This window comes from Saccopteryx leptura, chromosome 7 (genome assembly GCF_036850995.1).
Source record: "Saccopteryx leptura isolate mSacLep1 chromosome 7, mSacLep1_pri_phased_curated, whole genome shotgun sequence".
Classification (NCBI taxonomy): Eukaryota; Metazoa; Chordata; class Mammalia; order Chiroptera; family Emballonuridae; genus Saccopteryx; species Saccopteryx leptura.
In genome coordinates, this window is record NC_089509.1 from 51,224,056 (window position 1) to 51,250,013 (window position 25,958).

The 25,958-nt window shown below is 35.6% G+C and overlaps 1 protein-coding gene and 1 non-coding gene across 5 annotated transcripts in view; one reads left to right on the forward strand and one right to left on the reverse strand.

Annotated features, from left to right (window-relative positions):
- The window catches only part of LOC136378259 (sodium channel protein type 2 subunit alpha-like), a 143,348-nt gene that overhangs the window by 76,044 nt on the left and 41,346 nt on the right, over window positions 1-25,958 (forward strand). For 3 of the 4 annotated variants that reach the window (XM_066344907.1, XM_066344904.1, XM_066344903.1), the window contains 6 exons: window positions 528-875; window positions 2,833-2,962; window positions 7,135-7,373; window positions 18,521-18,694; window positions 21,595-21,951; window positions 23,404-23,883. In XM_066344907.1, coding sequence (XP_066201004.1) covers window positions 528-875; window positions 2,833-2,962; window positions 7,135-7,373; window positions 18,521-18,694; window positions 21,595-21,951; window positions 23,404-23,883 — 1,728 coding nt within the window. Of the gene's footprint in view, window positions 1-527; window positions 876-2,832; window positions 2,963-4,448; window positions 4,503-7,134; window positions 7,374-18,520; window positions 18,695-21,594; window positions 21,952-23,403; window positions 23,884-25,958 lie in introns of those variants that run through there. The other variant, XM_066344906.1, reaches the window with a different exon arrangement.
- Window positions 22,210-22,313, reverse strand: LOC136379291 (small nucleolar RNA U13). The gene has a single exon (XR_010746765.1). It is a non-coding gene; the product is annotated as a small nucleolar RNA U13 (small nucleolar RNA).

The window sequence follows — 25,958 nt, forward strand, 5'->3', positions numbered from 1 at the left end:
TAGATAGACTTACTAGCAAAATGAATTTTCTTTTCCTCTATGGTAAGATCTGCATTGGGATATGGTCACTCATGAGCTCTTACAGGGTATATTTTTAGCTTCAAAGGATCTAAATGTAGGTATGTATTTAATTTCTTTCTATTGGGTTGTTTAAATCAGATTAGTTTCTAGAGTGGGGTCTAGCAAAAATTTCAGTTTTGGGTGCTAGTAATGGGACAAAACAATGTTGAGGGATACTTGTGATTGTTGTGAGGTATGGGAAAAGCCGAAGAAAATGACGGTAAGTGAAAACTGAAGGAAAGGAGAGAAAGGGAAAGCGAAATGAAACAGCTGAACCTAGTAGAGTTCCAGAACAGGACCAGCAGCTGATTCCACCTGTCCAGTAACGTATTTGTAAGGAGGTCAACAGTTCTGAAACAGTGAATCAAGTCTTATATTTTTCAGGATGCCAGCTCTTAATTCTGTTCATCCGGTTTTTTTGTTTGTTTTTTTGTTTGTCTGTTTGTTTTCTTTCTTGTTGTTCATAGTCTTTATTGAGCATCCGTGGCTCCCTTTTCTCTCCAAGACGCAACAGTAGAACGAGCCTTTTCAGCTTCAGAGGTCGAGCAAAGGACATTGGTTCTGAGAACGACTTTGCTGATGACGAGCACAGCACGTTTGAAGACAATGACAGCCGAAGAGACTCTCTGTTTGTACCACACAGACATGGAGAGCGGCGTCACAGCAACGTCAGCCAGGCCAGCCGAGCCTCCAGGGTGCTCCCCATCCTGCCCATGAATGGGAAGATGCACAGCGCAGTCGATTGCAATGGAGTGGTGTCCCTGGTTGGGGGCCCGACAGCCCTCACGTCTCCTGCTGGGCAGCTCCTGCCAGAGGTGAGGCAAATGGAAACCTCAGCAGTTGGGGAGGAAGCTGAGGCTGGAGCAGACTCCACTGTTTCTGGTTTCCACATCTAAGAATTTTGCTGAGGCTAGTGTTCAAACGCTGGGATTGGTTCAGTCAAGCTATAAACTTATTTTGTCAAATTCTTCTACTCAGACTTTTCTACAGATTAATTAAAAATATAGGTTGGGTATTATAGAATATAATTAGAAGTATTCCTTCATCATTATTACTACAGCATGACATTTGCCAAAAAGAACAACAACAATTTATCAAGAATAATGTCTAATAAAATCGAGTTAAATGTAAGAAACGATATCAATACTTATTTTAAGGACTTTTTATCATTGTTCCTTTAAAAAGAGAATTTCATACTTTCACAAGAAGTATATACTATTATTCAGTGCATCTAAGTCTTGCAGAGTAACATTCTTTCTCTTTGTAGGTCAGAATGTTATAGCATTGTTAACACCCACTTAAGTGTCCCTAGCCATTGTACATTTGTATGGTAAAGATGTCACTCAAAAAAAGTCATGTGTTGTAATTTTTAGAGCAGATTTCAATTTTTATATTACTCTTATGAATTCCTTTTGTTAAACAAAGGTGCCCTAAATCAAATCTATGTAAAAGGATTTCAGCTAAATACCAGACACTTATGGATATACTGTTTTATTGAATTTCCTTTCTACAACATAAGTTGCTTTTTAATTTTGGTATTAAATAAGATTTCATTTGCCAATATAAAATTATTCTAGCAATGTCATTTGCTTATATTTCATAGTTGGCTGAATCATATCTTCTTTGTATTATTATTTTTTACACAATTCTACTTATTATAGTTAGACAAGCTCTTTAAGCTCCATTAAAATCATATGGCATGGGCTTTCAGTCACGAATAGAGGACCTTCTTACCTTGCATTATAGAAATAGCCATTGGTCTTCTTCACCTTTTCTCATGGCTTCTTTCCACTGCTTTCTCTCAGAGAAATGTCTGAGTATCCCGGAATCTAATCAGATCATGAAGAAAGTAGAACTTTGTACTGATGGAACCAGGAAGAATGCAAAGGGAATGTGAATTTCTCTTTAAAAATAATTGTAGCTAACTATATATCAGACACATGTGAAGTTATTTCATTTAATCCTCACAACTTTTTTTTTAATTATTCAGTGAAAGGAGGGGAGGTAGAGACAAACTCCTGCATGTGCCCCAACTGAGATCCACCCAGCAAGCCCACTAGTGAGCAATGCTCTGGTCATCTGGGAAGTTGCTCTGTTGCTTAGCAACTGAGCTCTTCTTAGCACCTGAGGTGCAGGCCATGGAGCCATCATCAGACCCCAGGGCCAGCTCGCTCCAACTGAGCCTTGGCTGCAGGAGGGGAAGAGAGAGAAATGAGAGGAAGAGGGGTAGAGAAGCAGATGAGTACTTCTCTGTGCCCTGACTGGGAATTGAACCTGGGACATCCACACTCCAGGCCAATGCTCTACCACTTAGTCAACCAGCCAAAGCCAATCCTTACAACTTTTATCATAGTTACTAATACGTATGTATGAGAGAGTAATCAATGAACAACTAAGTTTCCGCAACTTTGAGTTTATGCCTCTCATCTCTCTCCCTTCCTGTTTACCCTTCTCTCTCTCTCTCTTGAAAAACAAAAAGAAAATAAAAGGTTACCTGTCCAATGGTAAGTATGATCCCTCCAGTCCAAAGCTCCAAGATAGGGGAATTTAAAAAGTCCATCTTGCTTGTAAAACCAAGCATTTCTCAAAACTGAGACTCCAATGGGCTTTTAAATACTTCCCAAGAGTGATGATTCCAGCAGTGTCTTAATCAGCTGCTCACATCTGTGAAAGCATGAAGAACATTTAGTTAAGTAGCACCTATTATAGGAATGCTTTTGGTTTGACTTTCCTTAAGAATAATGGTTATTTCATTAAAATTTTTATTTTTAGGGAACAACTACCGAAACAGAAATAAGAAAGAGACGATCCAGTTCTTATCATGTATCCATGGATTTGTTGGAAGATCCTACAAGGCAAAGAGCAATGAGTATAGCGAGTATTTTGACTAACACCATGGAAGGTACGTCAAAAGTCTTACAACATAGCTACTTGGTGGAGTTTTGGTAATGATGAAAAAAAAAATTCCATAATTTCAAAGAAATTTTTTTGACTTGATACCACATCATTGTTATGTCTTTACTAAATAAAAGTAAAATCCATATATAACACATTTATTCTACCATCTATTATAGATTTTTACATTTAGCCTTCAGGAACCTACTGCAAATTCAAGGTATACTTGGAATATTACTTTCATTAATTAAATATTAAACTGTTGAAATTTGTTATGTGCATGACATTACAAAGAGTGTAATGATAAATGTTTATTTTTATAATAATGCTAACCCATTTGCATTGCCTTAACAACTTGAGACGTGGATTATAAAGTCCTCTGATTTAACAAGAAATATAAATGAAAAATTGTAGATTAGGTTTTGATATAAACTTCTTTGAGGCAAAGTTTTCAAATTTTTGTAGAACTGCTTTTGCTTCTTTCTGGTCTGAGTATTATAATGTATCATCTTTCTCTTAATTTGCAGATTATTTCTGAGTAGTTAACATATTGTTTAGAGCTCTGGATCTTATAAGACCAAAATAAAGACTTTTGGGACAGCCTGATCTGTGATCAATTTTGGGCTCTGCCATGTGTTAAATGTGTTAGTTTATGACTCTAAACTTCAGTTTCCTCACCAATAAAACGTGGATAATAAGTTTAGGCATAAAGTTGTTGTAAAGATTAAATGAGGGATTATATATGAAGCACCTACGTACCTGGCATATAGTAAATATTATCATTAATATTCATTGTTTTATTTTTGTTAATTTACATGTTTGTGCCTTTCCATCCTGTAAGTGAAAATGTCAACTTCAAGTACTTTGAAAATACTTTCATATAAAATATATTCTGTCCTTCTCCCTTGCCCTCCTTTCCCCTTTGCTCCTTTTCTCTTTCATAACCTTTCCTGTTCCACCCCCTCTCAGGTGTGTGTGTGTGTGTGTGTGTGTGTGTGTGTGTGTGTGTGTAGATGTGGCAAAGGGAAAGGAAAGATGGAGAATGACAGTGAGAGCGAGAGAGAGGAGAGCACATGTGCACATGACTTTCTATCTTTATTATTTAATATTGGATAGATTCTTGAATGATTATTTTCCAGTCTGAAGGGAAGAATCCCATGATCCTAACAGCAGTACCAAAACCCTAAAAGTAATAGCCAAAAAAACACTCGCCATGTAGATGACAGTGTACAGCAGCCACATCAGTATTAAACACCCAGTTTTCATAATGTCCTAATGCAGTATCAGAAATATTTTCACTGATTTCTATGGAATATTAAACTCAGTACATTCTTCCCCAACCTCACCTGCGTTAGCTTGCACTCCCTCTTCCCCCCCAGCTGCCAGTAGCTTGCTCCTCCCTGTCCCTCCAGGTAAATCTTTTGAAGATTCTCTGGTCTTCTGCTCCTTGCCATAGCAAAACCACTGAGAGGAAGCTGCCAGTGGTTCTGCTACTGATGTCAGCAGCATGTCTGCTCCCTAAAGCAAGAAGTAGAGAAGGAGACAGGGTAAGTCTAAATCAACAGTCCTACTTTGCACTTCTGATAGCATTAAGTTTGAGCTAATGTAAGAACTTACTTAGAAAACATCAACCCATCACAGTTCAGGATGAGTGCACCCACATCACCCTCCAGGAGAATGTATCCTGTGGAGTTGCTCAGGCGCAAAGGATGTCCTCACAATAAGTGTAACTGAGGAAGCAGGAGACTGAGTGTTCGAGTTTAATATCTGCAGAGCTTTGGACCTTATATTTTTGTGAGAGACAATGGCTAAGTGTTTATCCATTTTTCATATAGAATGAAAAGCTTACTTTTCTTTATTCAGTGATATCTAAACACTTCGAATGTAGCCACGGATCAAAGTTTGTTAGCAATACTTAGCATACACATGCATACTAGAGCTGTCTTCTATATATAATTCTTTTCTGTTGTTCATAATGGTGGAAGGGTTCCTTAGGTTGACATAATCTATTTATTTGGAGACATTTTCTTCCAAGTCTAATTATGATTTTTAGTTCATCTTCCCTTGATGAAGCAGGCTTGATGATTCACTGGCAACTTCTGTTTTCCTTCTTTTGAACTACAGCCACATCTCCATTGTTCAGGGTCACGAGTAGCCTCCTGGTTAGTGAAACGGTAGGAGACAAGCAAAAATGAATCATTTGCCTTTCAAGTTTTCCAAAATGCTAAAGCCATATAGAAGTGTTTTCTGGTCACATCCTTGGGAAGGATAGTGGGAGGATGAGTTAGAAACACCTGAGGAATTGAGAAGAGGCAGCAAAAGTCTAAACTAGGCTGCACATGCTTCTCCATACGTGTAGCCTACACAGGAATAATGGAGAGTGGCTGTAGTTCTCTCCTGAGTGCTTTGTTGTTTCAAAATATAAAAAATCTCTTGGGTGCTTCCTTGCATAAATAATCGAACACTTTTATTTTAGAACTTAAACAGCTTTGCTACACTTTTTCCTGCTGTCAAGATGAACAACCCTGGCTGAATTTCCACTTTTGAACTTTTCTCTGAATATTTTTTTCATAATTACTGTTTGCTTCTGTATTTCTGATAAATTATAGGTAGCATTAAAATAACTGTACACAAAGAGGGGTTTTTTTTTGTTTCTCTTTTGTTATGTACAAATAATAATGTAAATGATAATATCTTTTATATTCAGAAAAACCATAAGGCTACTTGGGAATCTTAAAAACACCTATAAAATAACTGGTTCATAATAATTATATTTATATTTTTCCTCTAATTTATAATTCAACTATTCTTTATTCTAAAAATTACATATTAAAAGAAATACAAATAAACTGTGCACTGGAAGAATTTCCCTATCTAAAGAGACAATTGAAGAATCTACCTCTAATAGAATTCTGTTAAAAATAATCGGATTTTATTTTTTTAGGGAAGTGGTAAATGTTGTAGCATTGATTAATAGTGAATGTTTATCAACAGAACAAAAAATCACTATGTATGGTCATGTTTGTTTATTTCATATGCTGTTTCTTTCCTTACAAAGTTTATTTCCTCATAAACTATACTGGATTTAGAGGAATATTTCAGTTGCCATAGTAGGAATACTAAAGTGACTTACCAGAGTCAATTATGCAATAAATGAAAACAGAATCTTTCCCTCTATTTTAGTGCTAAGACATGGTGATCTCCTTTAACAGAGCAGACAATAAGGTGTACAACAATCATACTGTCAGAAAGCAAATTCTGCATGATTTTCCCCTAAAGAGTTTATTAAGAGATCATCTTACCAGAGGAAGAGCTTTGATAATTTCTCACTTCCTAAATCCCTAAAGTCCTTTTCCAATATATACCAAGTTTCAGTATTTTTAAATATCATTTTAAAGTTCTATGCATTTCTATATCCTCTCTTATTATTTAGTTAAAATTCTTTTTGAAATCATTGTACTTTTAAAAAATAAGTGTATTTTAATATGAATACTATGAAAATTTATGAATTCTACATGTGTTCCACCTAAAATCCTCTTATATTTTACCAGTAATAATAAGTCCCATTTTGTGAAACATGGATTCATTATATAATAAGGATCTCAGTTTCTTAGAGTGGATACTTTCTCTTCTAGTTAGATTAAGTAAAGGAATCTTGTTGAGTTTAATATACAAGCTTATACTTAATGAGGGTCAATCAGAAAATCTTTGACTAAGACTGATGACATTGACAAAACTATTTTATTAAAATACTCACAAAACGTATGTAATCTAAGAAACTGAGATTCAGCATGACTGACAAAGGTTTTTAAGACATTGCTTAAGAAGAGGTCTTTGAAAATATACATGCATTTTTTCTATCTGGAATGTGATGATTTTTTAGTATACTTAACACAAGTCCTACCCATTAGATTCTGATAGCTTTGAAGATTATCAGACATTTAGTACTGCAGATAGAATCTTGAAAGCTATGTTTGCCCAAGATGAATTCGTAAAGTTGACTGGTCTTTCTGTGCTCATGCCTTTGGTGACAGCTAATCCATTATAAGTACTTTCTCACTCTACCATCAGATTAACCCATATTTCAATATATATATTTAAATCACTTTCAATTTAAACCAAACACTGCTTAATAGAAAGTAAGCAGTTTTCATGAGTATTCTAACTTTTTTCTTTCAGAACTTGAAGAATCCAGGCAGAAATGCCCACCCTGCTGGTATAAATTTGCTAATATGTGTTTGATTTGGGACTGCTGTAAACCATGGTTAAAAGTGAAACATCTCGTCAACCTGGTTGTGATGGACCCATTTGTTGACCTGGCCATCACCATCTGCATTGTCTTAAACACACTGTTCATGGCCATGGAGCACTACCCCATGACGGAGCAGTTCAGCAGTGTGCTGTCAGTTGGGAACCTGGTAAGGCTCACTGAGGGGTCCTCTTTCCACTGAAAGACTTCATAATTGTCATAATAAATTTTACTTTCACATTTCATGAATATCACTCTCAAATTAAATATGAGTTAATTGGCTATATATACCTGGACAGCAAAAGTGCAGCATCCCTTTTTAAATAACAAAAATACATCACTCCATTTAAGCACTGCAAAAAAAAATCAAAGATTTTATGTACAATCTGATTTAGAATTAAATTAAATTATCCATTTATTAGAAACATGAGTATGAATTATAGAGGACATTGGTTTATGATTTTAACAAATCCTGATATTTTTATAGTATTTAAAATATATTTGCTAAGACATATATACATTTGCCAAACAAGTGATAAAATATGCCATCAGATAATTTTGAAATATTATTTATAAATACCTGAAGATGGATTCTTTGGGGAAGAAACATCATATAATGGTAATTATTGCTGTTTGAATTTCTCCTGTGGGCCCTGGCTGGTGACTCGGTAGATAGAGCATTGGCCTGGTGTACGGACATCCCAAGTTTGATTCCTAGTCAAGGCACACAAGAGAAATGACCATCTGCCTCTCTCTCCTTCCTTCTCTCTCCCCCTTTTCTTCCTTTTGCCTTCCTGCAGCCAGCTTGATTGCCTCAAGAGTGGCCCTGGGCACTAAGGATAGCTTGGTTGGTCTGAGCGCATCAGCCTCAGGTGCTAAAAATGGCTCAGTACTCCAGTATTGGCCCCAGGTGGTGTTTCTAGGTGGATCTTGGTCAGGGTGCATGCAGGAGTCAGCTTCACTATCTCCCCTCCTCTCACCTAAAAAAAATTAAAATAAAATTTTTTTCTCTAAAATTAAGCATTTATAAAAGATGATTTTATGTATATTTTCACCTAAAAGTTTATATTAACATTCACTGGATACATGGTAGAGTGATAGAAATAAAGGTAAAGTAGTCTTTATGGACAAAGTAATTAAATTCATAAAATAAAAATATGAGGCTTTTTAAGTTCTTATTCACTTTCTAATCTGATATATGAACATATAAATAGATTGTAAGAAGATATTAAATAATATAGTCTAAAGTATAATATACAATCTTCTTAGGCTCAAAAATAACCATTATATTTTTATTATATTGCAGATTAGTCTTAACTGATCCAGTGATAAAATTAATATATGCTGATCACCTGCTTTATACTAGGCACTGTATTAAATAGTTTACATGAAATCCCTCTCTCTAGATTTCTACAAAGTTAATCCTAAAATAGATACTATGATTGTTTGTATTTTACCATTGCAGAAACTGTACCAATGAGAAATTGCCAAAGCCATGGAAGGTCTGAACCCTATATCACAGACTATAAAACTGTTTCAGAGACTATTACAAACTATAGTCAAAATCACAAAACTTTAGAGCAGGAAAGGACAAACCGTTCTTTAAAAAAAAAAAAAAAAACATAAAAAGCATAGAAGGGAATACTTGCCAACAAAGTTTGGAATTTTAAGCCACCAAGATAGAGAAACTGGACAAATACTTTAGGCTACTTTAGGCCTCCCTTTGAATCCTAAAATGGTCTACATTTAAGAGTAAAAACTATGTCAAAGAACCAGAAGATTTAACTAGGAAAAAGAACAAACCAAAATAGCTCTGCCCTAATTAAATATAATACCAAAGTACTGTAAGTTCCAGATGGCCAACTTGTAATTTAACTTCCTGCTGGAATAAAAATCAATATTATTCAGAGGAAAATAATTGAATCCAAATTCTCTATAACACATCATCCACAGCACATAAAATAAAATGATGTATTATGTGAAGAAATAGGAAAATGTGACTCATAGTTATGAGAAAAAACACTCAATAGAAATAGATCCAGAAATGACTGAATTGATAGAATTAACAATAAAAGGATTTTAATGGAGCTATTATTTAAAAATAGATGTTAGAGGAGTAATATATGTTTAATAATTTTAAAATTTTCTTCACAAAGAATAATCAAAAGGAGAATATGAACAGGAATAATAAAAACTATAATAAAATTATTTTAACCTTTTTTTCATTAAGTTTAGGGAAAGCAGAGGGAGAGGGAGAGAAAGAGAATGTCAAGTTGTTTTCCTATCTATTCATGCATTCATTGGTTGATTCTTATATGTGCTTTGAAGGGAGATAAAACCCACAACCTTGGCCATTGAGGCAATACTATAACCAACTGAGCTGCCTGGTCATGGCCAATCATCTGGACATTTTAAAACTGAAAAGAACAAATTCTAAAATGAAAAAATTCACAGGATATGTTACCAGTGCCCTGGTTTCTTGGGACTCGCAGGAGAAATATCAAGAATGTACCCACATTTAGAACACAGGCAAAGGTTTATTAAAAAGCTCATGCTGGCAAACAAAACAGCATCCAAGGGGAAAAGAAATGGCTGCTTGTCCCACAACAAAAGTCCGGGAACCGTTTTAAAAGAGTTGAGACAGGAAGATGGCATCTAAGCCTGACATCTAAGTGTATGGAGGCAGGGACTCTTTGGTGCCTATGCAGTGAAACTACATATTTCTCCATGTCTCATTAACATGTTAAGTCTCAGCCCAGGGATTTGCTTTTTACTATTTTAATGAGAGTAAAATCACAAAGCAGTCCTTCTGGGACTTAACTACATAGGCATTAGGTTTGAGAAAATCCCTTTACCTGATAAAGAGGTACCTAGTGCTGCTTTGGTACTAATTAAATACAGGGTTTGAGGGGCAACAGACAGAAATGCTGATTTTTTCAAGGAGAAGCTCAGCCTGTCTCAGATGTGTTTATAAGAAAATTGCAGGTGTCAGAAGAAAGGGTTGCTAAACTTCAAGCAAATCAATAGAAATTATCCAATTTGGACAGCATAAAAACTGAAAGAAAAAAACGAACTTGAGTCTCACGAATCTGTAGGGTAATATTGAGTTGTCTAATATTTGTACAAGAGGCCCTGACCTGTGGTGGCACAGTGGATAAAGCATTTCCCTGGAATGCTGAGGTCACCAGTTTAAAACCCTGGGTTTGTCTGGTTAAAAACACATGTGGAAACTGATGCTTCTTGCTCCTCCCTCTTCTCTCTTTCTCCCCTCTCACTCTTCTCTCTAAACTAAATAAATAAAATCTAAAAAATTTAAAATATATATTTGTACAAGGGAGACCCAGAAGGAGAAAAGAGAACAATAGTAGAACAAAACAAGTACTTGACGAAATAAAGGCCACAATTATTTTAAAATTATTAAAAAATATTAACTTAGACACCTTAAAAATAAATTATAAAATTTCATGAACATTAACAAAGATAAATATAAAGCAAACTGTGTTGAGCACAGCTTAGTCCAGCTGCTGAAAAGAAACTATAACAGCCAGAAGAAAAATACTTTAGGCAGCCATGCACCACATGATGACATTTCAACCACACAGACCACACCAACAGTAGAAGTCCCATAAGATTATAATAAAGCCTGACCAGGTGGTGGTGCAGTTGATAGAGCACCAGACTGGGATGCAGAGAACCCAAGTTTGAAACCCTTTGGTTGCTGACTTGAGCATGGGCTCATCCGGCTTGAGTGTCGGGTTGCTGGCTTGAGGGTGGGCTCATAGACATGACCCCAAGGTTGCTGGCTTGAGCAAGGGGTCACTCGCTCTGCTGGTGCCCCCCACTCCCTTCTTCAAGGCACATATGAGAGAGCAGTCAATGAACAACTAAGGTGCCAAAACGAAGCATTGATGCTTCTTATCTCTCTCCTTTTCTGCCTGCCCCCTCTCTCTGTCTGTATCTCTCTCACTAAAAAAAAAAAAAAAAAAAAAAAAAAAGGCTGAAAAATTTCTATCCCTAACAATATAGTAATATTCTAGGACATTATATTGTATTACACAAATATTTACCATTGTGTTACAGTTGCCTTCAGTTTTCAGTACAATAATATGTTGTACAGGTCTGCAACCTAGGAGCTGTAGAGGAACTGAATTTGTTACTCCAAAATATGTCTTTTTTGCACATGAATTATTTTGGCTTGTTAATGTTAAGAAACAGTACACAGGCCTGACCGGGTGGTGGTGCAGTAGATAGAGCATCAGACCAGTACACTGGAGAACCCATGTTTGAAACACGAGGTCACTGGCTTGAGCGCAGGCTCATCTGGCTTGAGTGAGGGGTCACTGGCTTGAGTGTGGGATCATAGATATGACCCCATGGTCACTGGCTTGAGCCCAAGGTTGCTGGCTGGAGCAAGGGGTTACTCATTCTGCTGTATCCCCCCCCCCTCCTGCCCTGGTCAAAGTACATATGAGAAAGCCATCACCGAACAACTAAGGTACTGCAATGAAAAATTGATACTTCTCATCTCTCTTTCTTCCTGTATGTCTGTCTCTATCTGTCCCTCTCTCTCTCTCTCTTTGTCTCTGTCAAAAAAAAAGAAAAGAAAGAAAGAAAGAAAGAAAGAAAGAAAGAAAGAAAGAAAGAAAGAAAGAAAGAAAGAAAGAAAGAAAGAAAGAAAGAAAAGAAAAGAAACAGTAGACAGGAGAGAAGCTCTGTAAACCAAATATATGTTAGCCTTTGTAAAAAAACATTTACATTTATAAGGGAAATTTCCATTTGGAAGGGTGCCTCCCAGCTATATCAGGAAGAGGGGGGTGACGTTATCTCTACAAATTCTTATCAACGTCTTATGTGGAAGACAAGCACTTAAATTTGTATAACAACCTTACCCTTGTTTATTGTGCTTTTCCTAGTAACCTTCCATAACTAACTATCTCCACCCCCAACATCTTCTTTTGTCTCTAACTGGAGATGGTATTTAAGTTGGTGGGCTCCAATCCTTTTGTCAACCTACTCAGTTTTCTTGATGTCCCATGTACACGTTATTAAACTTTTGTTTGTTTTTCTGCTGTTAATCTCTTTTATTGCAGGGATGTCTCAGCCAAGAACCCAGAAAGTTAGAGGAAAAATTATTTTTCTTCTCCTACAGAGAAATAGGCTATAGTCTGAGTGTGTAGTAGGCTATATATCACTAGGTCTGTGTGAGTGCATTCTCTGAGGTTTGCACAACAAAATTACCTTAGAACACATTTCCCAGAATGTATCCTTGTTCTTAAGCAGCACGTGACTGTAATACACAAGGGACTAACATTTCATCAGCAATATATTGCTCACAAACATTAGAAGATATTTATCACTTCATATTAATTTTGAAATATCCCCTAATGTTTGTAAGCAGTACAATTCAGACCCTAAGAAAGTGGCCTGGTGAAAGAAAAAGAAAAAGAAAAAACTTATTTTTCTATGTTGAAATTGTCCATGAGAAGCTAATGTTAAATAAATAATTTTAATATAAACAGAAACTGAGAGAAATCATTGCACTGAAATTGTGCTATAAGAAATGCTAAAGGACTTACTGAACATGGAGGCAGCTGTTCTAGTCCTGGTCTTGCAAGTCACATAGACCCTCAAGCAACCATGTCTAAGGGACCTGCCATTGGTACTGATCATGGCACCAACATGGAGAAGTGGAAATAATTGCCAATAATCAGGGAAACAAAACCACCCGAAGTTATGTTTACTGATACAGAAGATTGATCATTGATGCTATGGAGTCAAGTTACAATAAATTTTATCTACATAGTTTTTGTTGGCAAATGCTTTATTGGACATAGATATGATGATGTCAACATAGGAAATTTCCTAACCTGTAAGAGTTTTTAATGACTTATTTGAGCCCAACTGTCAACAATTGCCGGGAAGCACAGTCTCAACAGATTGAGAGAGACCTCCGGAAAATGGCAGTTTCACCACTTATTTTATACATCAGAACCAAAGGAAAAGATATAAGGAAGTTACATGAAATTGATTGGTGATAGATTAGGCTGCTGGGAGAAAGCAAAAGGGGAAGATCTCTGGGATTGGATAAAAGTAAAAATGTACATTTTGAAACTTCTTTTCCATAGGCTGGACCAAGATAGTTAACAGTTAGCAATTAACATGATAACAATAATAATGAAGGGGTTTGTTGGTTTTTTGCTCTGGTAGGATGCCTGCCCTGAGTGGGGCAGGAAACAAAGATTATCCTTATATTTTAAAGACTTGTTATTAGGTACATTATCATAGATGCAAAAGACTATAGACAGGCTTGAGTGCGGTAAGCACTGATCTTTGTTTAGAGAAAAACACCACTCTAGGACTTGACTAACCACCATAAACTGTTTTTGGTTAGAAAGTTTTTAATTTTTAACCATCCTATGTGGTTACTTTAGGTCTCTGATTTTGCAAGGCCATTGTGTAGGTCTCGCCTGAGCTTGTCAGATTTAGTTCATGGCCCCATCTTTTATTTTTTTCATCCACAATGGTGCTATTGTCAATTCTGATATAAAACATTGGCCTTTCATGGTGGTAAATGGTGCTGGTAGGCCAAGGTCCAAGCACAGCACAAGGGAGAGACATAAAGTTTCTATCCAGAAGAGGTGTCTATGGTTTGGACAATGATGAAAAAAATCACAGAAGCCTACCTTGGGAAGAATATTACCAATCCTTCTGTCACAGTACCTGCTTACTTGACTCTCAGTGTCAAGTTACCAAGGATGCTGGAACTATTGCCAGTCTCAATGTACTTAGAATTATCAATGAGCCAACTGCTGCTCTCAGCTTAGACAAAAAAGGTTGGGACTGAAAGAAATGTGCTGATCTTTGACTGAGGAGGTGGCACTTTTGATATGTCAATCCCCACAATTAAAGAAGGAATCTTTGAAGTCATATCTAGCTAAGGACACCCACTTAGGTAAAGAAGACTTTGACAACCAAATGGTCAACCATTTTATTGCAGGGTTCAAGCACAAACATAAGAAGGAAATCAGAACGAGAGATATTTGTCGCCTTCATCATATTGCTTGTTAACATGCTCTCTCTTCCAGCATCTAGGCTAGTATTGAGATTGATTCACTCATTCCATGAAGGAATCAACTTCTGTACTTCTGTTATCCACACCTGATATGAAGAACTGATACTGACCTTATCCGTGGACCTGGGACCCTGTAAGGAAAGCCCTTTGGCATGCCAGCTTGACAAGCCCAGATCTATGATATTGTTTTGGTGGGTGGTTTTACCTGTACACCAAAGGTTCAGAAGCTCCTACTAGACCTCTTTAATGGAAAAAAATTGAGTAAGAGCATCAACCTTGATGAGGCTGTTGCTTATAGCACCTCTATCCAAACCTGGTGACATATCCAAAAATGTTCAAGATTTTCTGCTGTTGGATATCAATCATTTTCCCTTGTCATTAAAACTGATGGTGGAGTCACGACTGTCCTCAACAAGCACAATACCACTATTCTTACCAAGCAGGTACTTACCTTCACTACCTACTCTGACAACCAGCCTGGTATGCTTATTCAGGTTTATGAAGGTAAGTGTGCCATTACCAAGGACAGCAATCTGCTTGGCAAGTTTGAAATCACAGGCATCCCTCCTGCACCTCGTGGTATTCCCCAGATTGAAGTCACTTTTGATATTGATGCCAATGGCATCCTTAATGTCTTCGCTATAGATAAGACTGCAGGAAAAGAGAACAAAATCAACATCACTAACAACAAGGGTTGTCTGAATAAAGAAGACATTGAACCTATGGTCTAGGAAGCTGAGAAGTACAAAGCTAAAGATGAGAAACAGTGGGACAAGATGTCTTCCAAGAATTCATCTTAATCTTATTCATTCAACAAGAAAGCTACTGTTGAAGGTAAAAAAACTACAAGGCAAGATTAATGATGAGGGCAAACGGGAAATTCTTGACAAATGCCATCAAGTTATCAACTTTAAGAACCAGAATACAAAGAAGAAACAATTTGAACATCAACAGAAAGAGCTGATAAAAGTCTCTTAACCCATCATTACCAGGCTGTACCAAAGTGCAGGAGACATGCCAAGAGGAAGGCCTGGGAGCTTCTCTGGTGGAAAAGCCCCTCCATCTGGTGGTGCCTCCTCTGGACTCACCATTGAAGAGATTGATTTAGCCAACCCTGAGCATTATTCCACATGAAATATTGAAAGACCTAACTTTGTTGCAAATTCTAGGACAGTTTTAAAAATTGAGTTGCTATATATACTGCTCATAAAAATTAGAGGATATTTAAAAATGAATAAGAAGTGATAAAATATCCCCTAAGTTTTGTGAGCAGTGTAGTAAACAGTTAAATGTTTTTGATACTTGAATATGAAATACGTGCACAAGAAAAGAAAATAATGCACTTTATAAACATTGTATTATAAAGTGAAAAATGTGATGTCTTAAATAAAGCTATTTAAAATTGGCATACACAAAATTTAAGGAAGTTCTTCAAGCTGAGGGGGAAAACATATCAGATGGAAATTTGAATTTGCAAATGATAGTCACTAGAAATGAATAAATGGGGGTAAATAGAGAATACTTTTTTTCTTATTTTAATGTCTTTAAAAGACTACTATTTGAAGCAAGAGTACAGCATATGCAAAGGTAAAACAAAAATTAGCAAATCGCTTAGTATAGCAAAGATTTCTTAGAAAAGAGTCAAACACTGCTATACATTATCTGAATATCTATATAATATTCAAACATTAGAATTCTACTCAATAATAAAAGAACAATAAACTGGTGAGGCATACATGGATGAATGTGGAAAACTCAGTAAGACTCTTGCTTGGGTTTCTGACATGGCTACCAAGTAGAGAATGATTCTATTTGCATGTACTGAGTCAGAAAATATCAGAACAGAAGCAAGGCTGTGTAGACAAAATGGTAAGGTGAATTTTTGACCTTTTGAATAACTGAAATTTTCATCCAATGGAGGTTTTGAATAGGCAGGCAAATAGGTAATTCTGCAGCTCAAGAAATATGCTAGAATTAAAAAATAAATCTCAAAATTTAAATGTATTATAAAAGGAAAATTAGAATAACAAGGTCCAGGACAGAGACCTCTGAAGTAATTCAATATTGAATAGTTTGTTAGAGAAAGAAAAGCATTCAAGCAGGTATGGATCACTAATGCTAGAAACAGAAACTATTTTTAAGGAACAAGGAATAGAAAACAATGTGAAGGTCCCAGCCAGGTAGCTTAGTTTGTTACACATAATTCCCACATGCTAAGGTTGTGGGTTCCATCCCCAGTCAGGGCACATACAAAAATCAAACAATAAATGCATAAATAAAATGGAACAGCAAATTATGTTTCTCTCTCAGTCTCCCTCTACTTTCCTTTATCTCTCTCTAAAATTAAATAAAAGAACTTTTTTTTTTTTTTTTTTGAGTAAAAGAGACAGGGACAGAGAAGGAAAAACAGACAGGAAAGGAGAGAGATGAGAAGCATCAACTCATAGTTGCAGCACCTTAGTTGTTTATTGACTGCTTTCTCATGTGTGCCTTGACCAGGAGGCTCCAGCCGAGCCAGTGACCCCTTGATCAAGCCAGCAAGCTTGGGCTTAAGCCAGCGACTGTGGGGTCATGTCTATGATCCCAACACTCAAGCTGGTTACCCTTTGCTCAAGCTGATGAGTCCACGCTCAAGCCAGTGACCTCGGGGATTCAACTCTGGTTCCTCAGCATCCCAGGCTGACACTGTATTCACTGCACCACTGCCTGGTCAGGCTAAAAATAAAAAGTTTTTTAAAGAAAAAATGTGAAGAATTCCTAGAGAGGCAAGCAAGATAATTACTAAAATTGTCCATTAAATTTAACAATGACAGTGCTGGTTATGTTGGCAACAGTTGGTTAAAGCAGTTTGTCTTGACTGGTAGGTTGTGAAGTAAGTTGAAGTAATTGAACCAAAGACTATAGATAAGTACACAGCCTCTTAAAGAAGTTGGGCTATCAGTGAGGATAGAGAGGGTAGCTAACAAAGAGGTGGAATGCATGCAGAGTTTACTTTTTTTATGACATTGGTGGTAGTTTTAAGGTGAATAAGAAGTAAGTGGCTGTTACTTCTTGTAAACCCCAATAGGAAGCAGTCAGTAGAAGGAATAGGTTGAAATTAAAAGTTAATTGAAAAAGCAAATTCTTCGAGAAGTCCAAAGGAGACACATGATACAGTTGGAGAATTAGAGCAAAGTAGAGACACTTCTTTCATTTTTAAGAAGGAAAAAGCGAAGCACAGTATGGATGTAAGTAGTTTGATAGATATAAGAAAACGGAAAATATTTCAGATTGGCTAACTTCCATTACCTCTGAGACACAACAAGTACTAAGAATGGAGGATAAGAAAAAACTGTCACAGATATGTGAAGGAAAGAATATTTGAAATCATCATACAGAAGAAAAATGGAGAATGGAAAATGATGCTTTTGGCCAGAATTTTTTCTTTTCAGAGAGAGTTGAAGAGGGCTGGGGAGAGAAACATTGATTTGTTGTTCCACTTATTTATGCATTTATTAATTGATTCTTTTTTTAATTTTTATTTTATTTATTCATTTTTAGAGAGGAGAGAGAGAGGGAGAGAGAGAGAAGGGGGGAGGAGCTGGAAGCATCAACTCCCATATGTGCCTTAACCAGGCAAGCCCAGGGTTTTGAACCAGCGACCTCAGCATTTCCAGGTCGACGCTTTATCCACTGCACCACCACAGGTCAAGCATTAATTGATTCCTGTATGTGCCCTAACTAGGGATTGAACCTACAACCTTGGCATATCAGGATGGCGCTTTAACCAACTAAGCTAATCAGCCAGGGTTTTGTTTTGTTTTTTTAACATTCTTACCATCTGAAGGGCTGGTGGTGACCATTTTTATTATAGCCTATATGAAGTCTTAGCATCAGCCTTGCCTGCAAGGCCACGGGAGAAGACTTTTAGATAATCCTTTAGTGAGTTTTTGGAAGGATGGAGAAATCAGAGACAGAGCCTAGCAGTTGACCACAATGAGTTATCTGAACCTTTCTGTAATAATGTAAAAATAAAAATATTAATTTTATTATGTTAACTCATGTTCTCTTCATCACTTGATAAATCTTAAATATAGTTAACAATTAAATATTGATTTGAACACAAACTATTTGAAGGTATAATTTGCTGGACTTAAACCAATTTTTGAAATACAGAATTGTGATTTGTTGGAAGTAAGTGAAATTGCTCAATAATAATTTGTTTTTAAGTTTATTCACTCATGTAATAAACATTTCTCATTTAGGTCTTCACTGGAATCTTTACAGCAGAAATGTTTCTCAAGATAATTGCCATGGATCCATATTATTACTTTCAAGAAGGCTGGAATATTTTCGATGGTTTTATCGTGAGCCTTAGTTTAATGGAACTTGGTTTGGCAAATGTGGAAGGATTGTCAGTTCTTCGATCATTTCGGCTGGTAAATTAACTGGGAGTATCCATAATGATTTTATATATCTAGTAACAATTAAATTTCACATGATTATGATATTATTTGAATATATTTTTAAAACATACCAAATGTTCAACAACTGGATGGTAATTTCTTCTACATCATAGTTTAAATGGGTAGGTTATATTCAAGTGAACAGCCAACAGTTCTCTTCTTACTAATTGAATGGCAGGACTAATGGGAAGAGAGAAAAAAAGGGAGTCATAGATAAACCCAAATCACAATTAAACAACACAACATTGATCTCTCAGTTATGTGGGGTTTGTTGAACTATGCATAAGGCATGGTTGGAATTTAGGATGGGTTCACTTTTCTATCAAAAGCTCAAGAATTATAGATTCACCCAATTTGCCGCCATTGAAGTCAAGACTCAGGACTGGGTAGAGCGTACAAGGGAACAGGACAGAGATACTCATACATCTGCTGCTTTGGCCATTTCAGGATGTCTCCAAATCCACTTGTTTTACTGTATTTTATTTTGTTAATTTAAAAGGAAGAGTTTTTCATTTGATCTTTATATTTTATGGATATACGGATCTTTTAAAGTTAAGAAACAAAATAGCACAATATATTTCCATTTAAAGTTTGATATACTTTATTGTGCTAATACTTTGATTTAGCTCTAAGTTTCTGTAATTTATTGTCAAATAACAGAGGGTATAGTTAGTTACCAAAGGCAGGTTTCTAGGTAACTTATCTTAAATGTAATTAGTCTCAAGACATTGCTGTGAAATCTGTTTAGAATTTCTCTTAGCATTTTCAAGTTCATATTTGAGTTGAGATCCTTAGTGCTGTGATTTTCCCCCGTCTTCATAGAGAGCTATGGATCTAATTTGAAGTCAATAGGATAAAAAAAATAGAACAAAAATTAGAAATGATCATAAAAATTAAATATGAGCAAATGCTTTTTTTTCTTTTTGTATTTTTCCGAAGTAAGAAGACTGGGGGAGGCAAACAGACTCCTGCATGTGCCCAACCAGGATCCACCAGCATGCCCACTAAGGGGTGATGCTCGGCTCATCTGGGGCGTTGCTCCACTGCAACTGGAGCCATGCTAGCACCTGAGGTAGAGGCCATGGAGCCATCCTCAGCACCCAGGACAACTTTGCTTCAATGGAGCCTTGGCTGTGGGAGGGGAAGAGAGACACAGGGAGAAAGGAGAGAGGGGAGGGTGGAGAAGCAGATGAGCGCCTCTCCTGTGTGCCCTGGCCAGAAATCAAACCCAGGACTTCCACATGCTGGACCGATGCTCTACCGCTGAGCCAAACGGCCAGGGCTGGAAAAATACATTTTTCAAAAATGTTTAGTAAATCTTTGTAATAATGTTATGGTTTGAGAAATAGAAAGAATAATATCATTGCATCTTGCTTAGAGTGTCAGCCTCTTTTACACAAAGTATTCTGTAGGAATAAATTAAACATGGTGTTTATAGCTTATCCTTTGAGTCATTTAGATGCTATTAAATAATGCACTGTTCTTGGCCTGACATTTATTGCAGCATTGGAAATAAAATGTTGCTACTGTTTAACCATAAATGGTACTTGAACAGCCTCCAAGAGCAAATACAACCAATGGGTCAAGCACATTGGTGGGGAGCCATTTACACACTCTAATGAATTGTTGATTAATTAAGTCACTGAAGACATAAAGGTTGACAAAATACTACTTTTACATAAGCCTCAGTATTTCTCCTGTGAATATAATAAATCTTTAAAATACAGCCTAATATTACAGCAAACTAAAGACATAGTAAGATTAAAGTAATCTAAAGATTTAAAAATATTGTTTTTCTTTTGTACTTTATATAATTTCTTTCAATTTTATCTGCACTTTTGCATTTCAGTATGATATTTCAAGTACACTGAAAAATTATATTCACTTTGGGATTTTAAATAATGACCTCTCCTTCTCTGAAATATTCTCAGTTAATTACCATTAATCTTAAATATCTCAGTTCCTTAAAGAAAAACAAAGAGTATCACATATACTTATGCAAGTGTATGGCCAGTAGTCACCACCATCATGGCCATTCACATGCAGGTTCACATTAGTTTTGGACACACACTAAAGAAATAGTGGAGCCAGAAAATGGTGGGCCATTCCTTTATTCTAGCCTTGCACCGGCTGACAAGTAAAACACACACAGAGGGTAAACACTTCCTTTTCACTCAGAGCTCACAAAGCTACTGACACATTTGGTTTTTCCTAGAATGAAAGGCCCCCACCAGTCTCAGTCACCTCTGGTTCCCCATCTGCACACCTTCCCCTTTCTCCTCTCTGCACAAACTGGCTTCTCCTTCAGCACCCTGCCATCTTAGCTCCTCCTTCAGCACTCTACATCCTCTCTGCTCTCACTCTGCCATCATGGCTTCTTCTACCTTCTACTTCTTCTCTTCTTTTTCTTGTTAAAACATTTTGATGTGAAACCCCTCCTCCAGCAAACATTAGAATAACAGTGGCTCTTCCCAAGCAGGAAGGTAACCCTCAATTTGCAGTCAACTGCCCTGCTCTGAGGGCAAGCACACACATGGCTGCCCAGTGTCACTTTTAACAATAAAAGTGAGCACACTCAAAATACCCAAATTTTACAAACTCATTTGCCCAATGGCAAAATTCTGGAAAATTTTTTGTATCTTATTCTTAAAATGCCAATAAAAACTATATAATTATTTTATTTATAATATAGACTATTTCCAAATGAATAAAACCTCATGATATCAAATAAACCAACTCATTTGCTAGATAATAGTTTGACACACAAATAATTCATTCCTCTACAATTCAGACATTGTAGATTTTCCATATAAATACATTTATAGATTCTTTAGAAGACAGAATGGTAACAGCCTTTTTGACTTTGTTTCCAGCTCCGAGTTTTCAAGTTGGCAAAATCTTGGCCAACTCTGAATATGCTAATTAAGATCATTGGCAATTCAGTGGGGGCCCTGGGAAACCTTACCTTGGTGTTGGCCATCATCGTCTTCATTTTTGCTGTGGTCGGCATGCAGCTCTTTGGTAAAAGCTACAAAGAATGTGTCTGCAAGATTTCGGATGACTGTGAACTCCCACGCTGGCACATGAATGACTTCTTCCACTCCTTTCTGATTGTGTTCCGTGTTTTATGTGGAGAATGGATAGAGACCATGTGGGACTGCATGGAGGTTGCTGGTCAAGCCATGTGCCTTACTGTCTTCATGATGGTCATGGTCATTGGGAATCTAGTGGTACGTAAAACAACATTTTTCTCACTTTCAGTAAAATATAATGTAACCAAATAGAATTATGTTCACCTGAAGAATGTTTTACATGGTTTGTGGCTGTGTGTGTATGTAAAAGCCATTTCCAATTCTCACTTATTCATCATTGCAGAAGCCAAGTATTGTTTAGACTATAGAAATCTATATAACTCATTTTAGGAGTTTTGTAAATATATTTTTCTTATTGAGACTTAATTGACATATATAATGAAAAAAATTTTTTCATATCGGATGAGTAATAATGCCAATGTCATAACAAGGATTGAGGAAGCACACCTCACACAAAAGCATGAACACCCAATCATTGTGCTTTTAATCCTTTGAGCAGTGAGTTTTTTTCATGCTTGCTGACCCCCGGGAGTGAGTTTTTTTTTCTTCAAAAAATGAAATTAGTTCCAGTTATAGTTTTATTAAATTAAAATCATGTTTGATAATCAATTTATGGAAACAAGAAGAACATACATTTGACTTTTTTTAATGGTCAGGAGGCACGAGGACTTACATGAACGTTCATGCTATTCAAAGAGCTAAAGTACAGAAGGATCTATAACACAAACTTCAAACTCTTAAGATACCCTTTGAACTAACTTCTTTGTCACTAATAACCCCTTACTATTTCATAGAAGGGTCCATTTATGGCTATTATATTTCAGTTCTTGTGCTAAAGCTTGGAAGGGTTACTAAGAACAGTCATTCAGTTTATTTATAAGTTCTAACAATAGTATTACTTGTTAATGTTTCAAATTTGAGTTTCCCACAAATCAGTCCATTAAGAGTACACAGGATCAGCTCTGGTCAGGTAGCTTAGTTGATTACAGCATAATCCTGTACAGTTGTACAGGATTTAATTTAGCAAGTTATCTAGGTGGGTTCAATTTGGCAAGTTGTCTAGGTACATAAATTGTTATAACTATGTAAAAATCAAATCATACTTAAAAACTTTGGAATTATCTTTAGTTTTAAGAATTAAATTATAATAAATTATCATTGTCCTGGAAAAATCTAAAGTAAAACTCATTATTTGTTTGTTTTTTTTTCACTGTACTCGTGATGGCGAACCTTTTTATAAAAACCGCCCACTTCTGCAGTGCTGGTCAACCTGGTCCCCTGTCCACCATGAAAGCTGGAACACCCACTAGTGGGCGGGAGGGACCAGGTTGACCAGCACTGCAGAAGTGGGTGGTTTTTATAAAAAGATTTGCCATCACGGGTTTAGACTCTAGATAATGTTAAAAGTATCATTTAATGTTGGCCAATTATTTATTTCACTCACTTTTTTTTTCAGGATAGTTTAATATGAGCTAGAAAAATATCTATTGCTAAAAATCTAAGTTTAAGAATAATTTTGGAAAACTTACAGTCAAGAGCAATTGAAGTAGCAGGATGTTTTGATCAACTCAATTTCCTATTGTGTTTTAGGTTCTGAACCTCTTCCTGGCCTTGCTTTTGAGTTCATTCAGTTCTGACAATCTTGCTGCCACTGATGATGATAATGAAATGAACAATCTCCAGATTGCAGTGGGAAGGATGCAGAAAGGAATTGATTATGTTAAAAGAAAAATACGTGAATTTATTCACAAAGCCTTTGTTAGAAAGCAGAAAGCTTTAGATGAAATTAAACCTCTTGAAGATCTAAATAACAAAAAAGACAGCTGTATTTCCAACCATACTACCATAGAAATAGGCAAAGACCTCAATTATCTCAAAGATGGGAATGGAACTACCAGTGGCATTGGCAGCAGTGTAGAAAAATATGTTGTGGATGAAAGTGATTATATGTCATTTATAAACAACCCCAGCCTCACTGTGACTGTACCAATTGCTGTTGGAGAATCTGACTTTGAAAATTTAAATACTGAAGAATTCAGCAGCGAGTCAGATATGGAGGAAAGCAAAGAGGTAGGAATTTTTAAATAAGATATTTTGGTATTATGTTTTAAAACTGAGACTATTTTAAAATTACATGTTTTCTCTCAATAAAAAGTAATAAATATCTATTGATACATTTTCTATGGCAATTTATCATTGATGATAGATTAAAACACAGCTACACTAATAGTATGCTGGAAAAGTTTTCAGGTATTTATTAATTTAATTATTGATAATATTAACATGCAGATTAATATGAAATTTTCTAAGTAAATAATTTTTGATTTATGAACAATGTCTCAGATTATTCACTTTCCTCCTTACAATTCTCCCACAGTGGTGGATTTTTTGATCTGTACTAGAAAAATACTTTGCGAGAGGATAATTCTAATTCTGATTTTGCTGCATTCTTGGCTCTTATGAAATACTTCATAAAATGTGATCTTATTTACTTCGCACAAGGTTATTTATTTATGGAAAATCTGATTGGAATCTTGGTTTGATATTTACTTGTGATTTAATTTTTTTTAGTAAATAATGTATTAAGGAGGTAAAGGTAGTGATGAGGAATGATGCTGAAAATATTTTAACCCTTTTTATGCTGTCTAAAACAAAACTATAATATAGTATAGAATGTAAAATTGTCAATTTACCAACCACACTAAGGTTGTTTGGTAGTTTAAAGTATTCTTTGATTTACCAGAAGAGTATGAGTACCAGAGTGAATATGTTTTTGGTTTGTTTCTAGGTTAATAAAACACGGAATTGGGGGTAAAGAGAAGAAGTAATTGCAAACCTTAGTGTTTAACTGTTTAATTATACAAAAATGTGGAAAATTTTCCCGGTAACTAGACCTTGCTTAACCAAAAAAGAATAACAACCAAAACCAAAGGGTTTCCTTTTATTTTTTTGTTACTTAGATTGTCAAGAAGAAAAAGACTTGTATTACTGTTATCATTCTAAGAAAGCTAGATGATTTGAGAGAGTTTAAAGCACTAAAGGATAAAAATTATGTAGTATAGCAAAGTCATAATAATTAGGGATCAGTTAACAAAGCTGTGAGCAAAAATATATAAATATTTCTTTTTTTTCTTTTTTTTAAAATATATAAATATTTCTAAGATGGGAATCTTAGATATTTCATTCAGTATTCTTATATTTATTCCATAAAAGTATTGAAGAATATGCTGTTTTTTGTTCTTTTTCATTTTTAAGATAGGTAACATTGCTAATTCAGTTATTAGGTAGAAGTAGATGTTAAGCATATACTCAGGGACAGTTTAAATATAGGTGCTAAAATTAACAGATAATAACAAGGCTATAGCCACTAGTTTCACAGACTAACTGATAAAATTCAAGTGGTATATTTAAAAATATTATAGGCTAGGGCAAGTAATAGCTGCAGTTAGTTGAACTCAAATGTTTACTAATAAGAACATTATTTTAAAATTTAACATCTTAAGATATTATTAATAAAATTTTGGATGAGCATAGTTGGTTGGAAGCTGGTATTGTGTATAACTAGAAACTGAAGTCAGCATGTAAAAAATAAAATTGGTTCATTAAATTTTAATATACATCTCCCACTTGTTTTGACATTATTCCTAACCGTTAATATTTCTCTTATAATAAGGGAAGTCATTTTTTTATATTTATGTACATTTAATTTTAGTATATGTATAAACTGAGAATCAATTATAAAAAAATCAAATGTTGAAGCCATCAGTCAGTTAAAACTTTTGGCTACTTGAGTATCTTTTTTAGGTGTGATTCACTTGACATCCAGTCTTCTTTATTCAAAAATTTTAAAGCTTTAGCCTTCTCCAAAAGACCGTGTATTTTTGCCTCACCTCAAACCATTATGTTTGACATAGGAGGAATGTTCAGTAAGGTGGGGTTTTTAATAGAAAAATCCAAACTATATTCCTGTTACGATTAAATTTTTTATTATTCTCTGTTTGAATTAAGTACATACTTCAAAATAATATATGTGATGTCAGTACTTTGGAATTGGAGACAGACAACTGATCTTTCCATTGTAAATAGAATTTTTTATTGCTTCAGCTGTGGAGTCCTTTTAATATCTTCCCACCTTAGAAATTGTT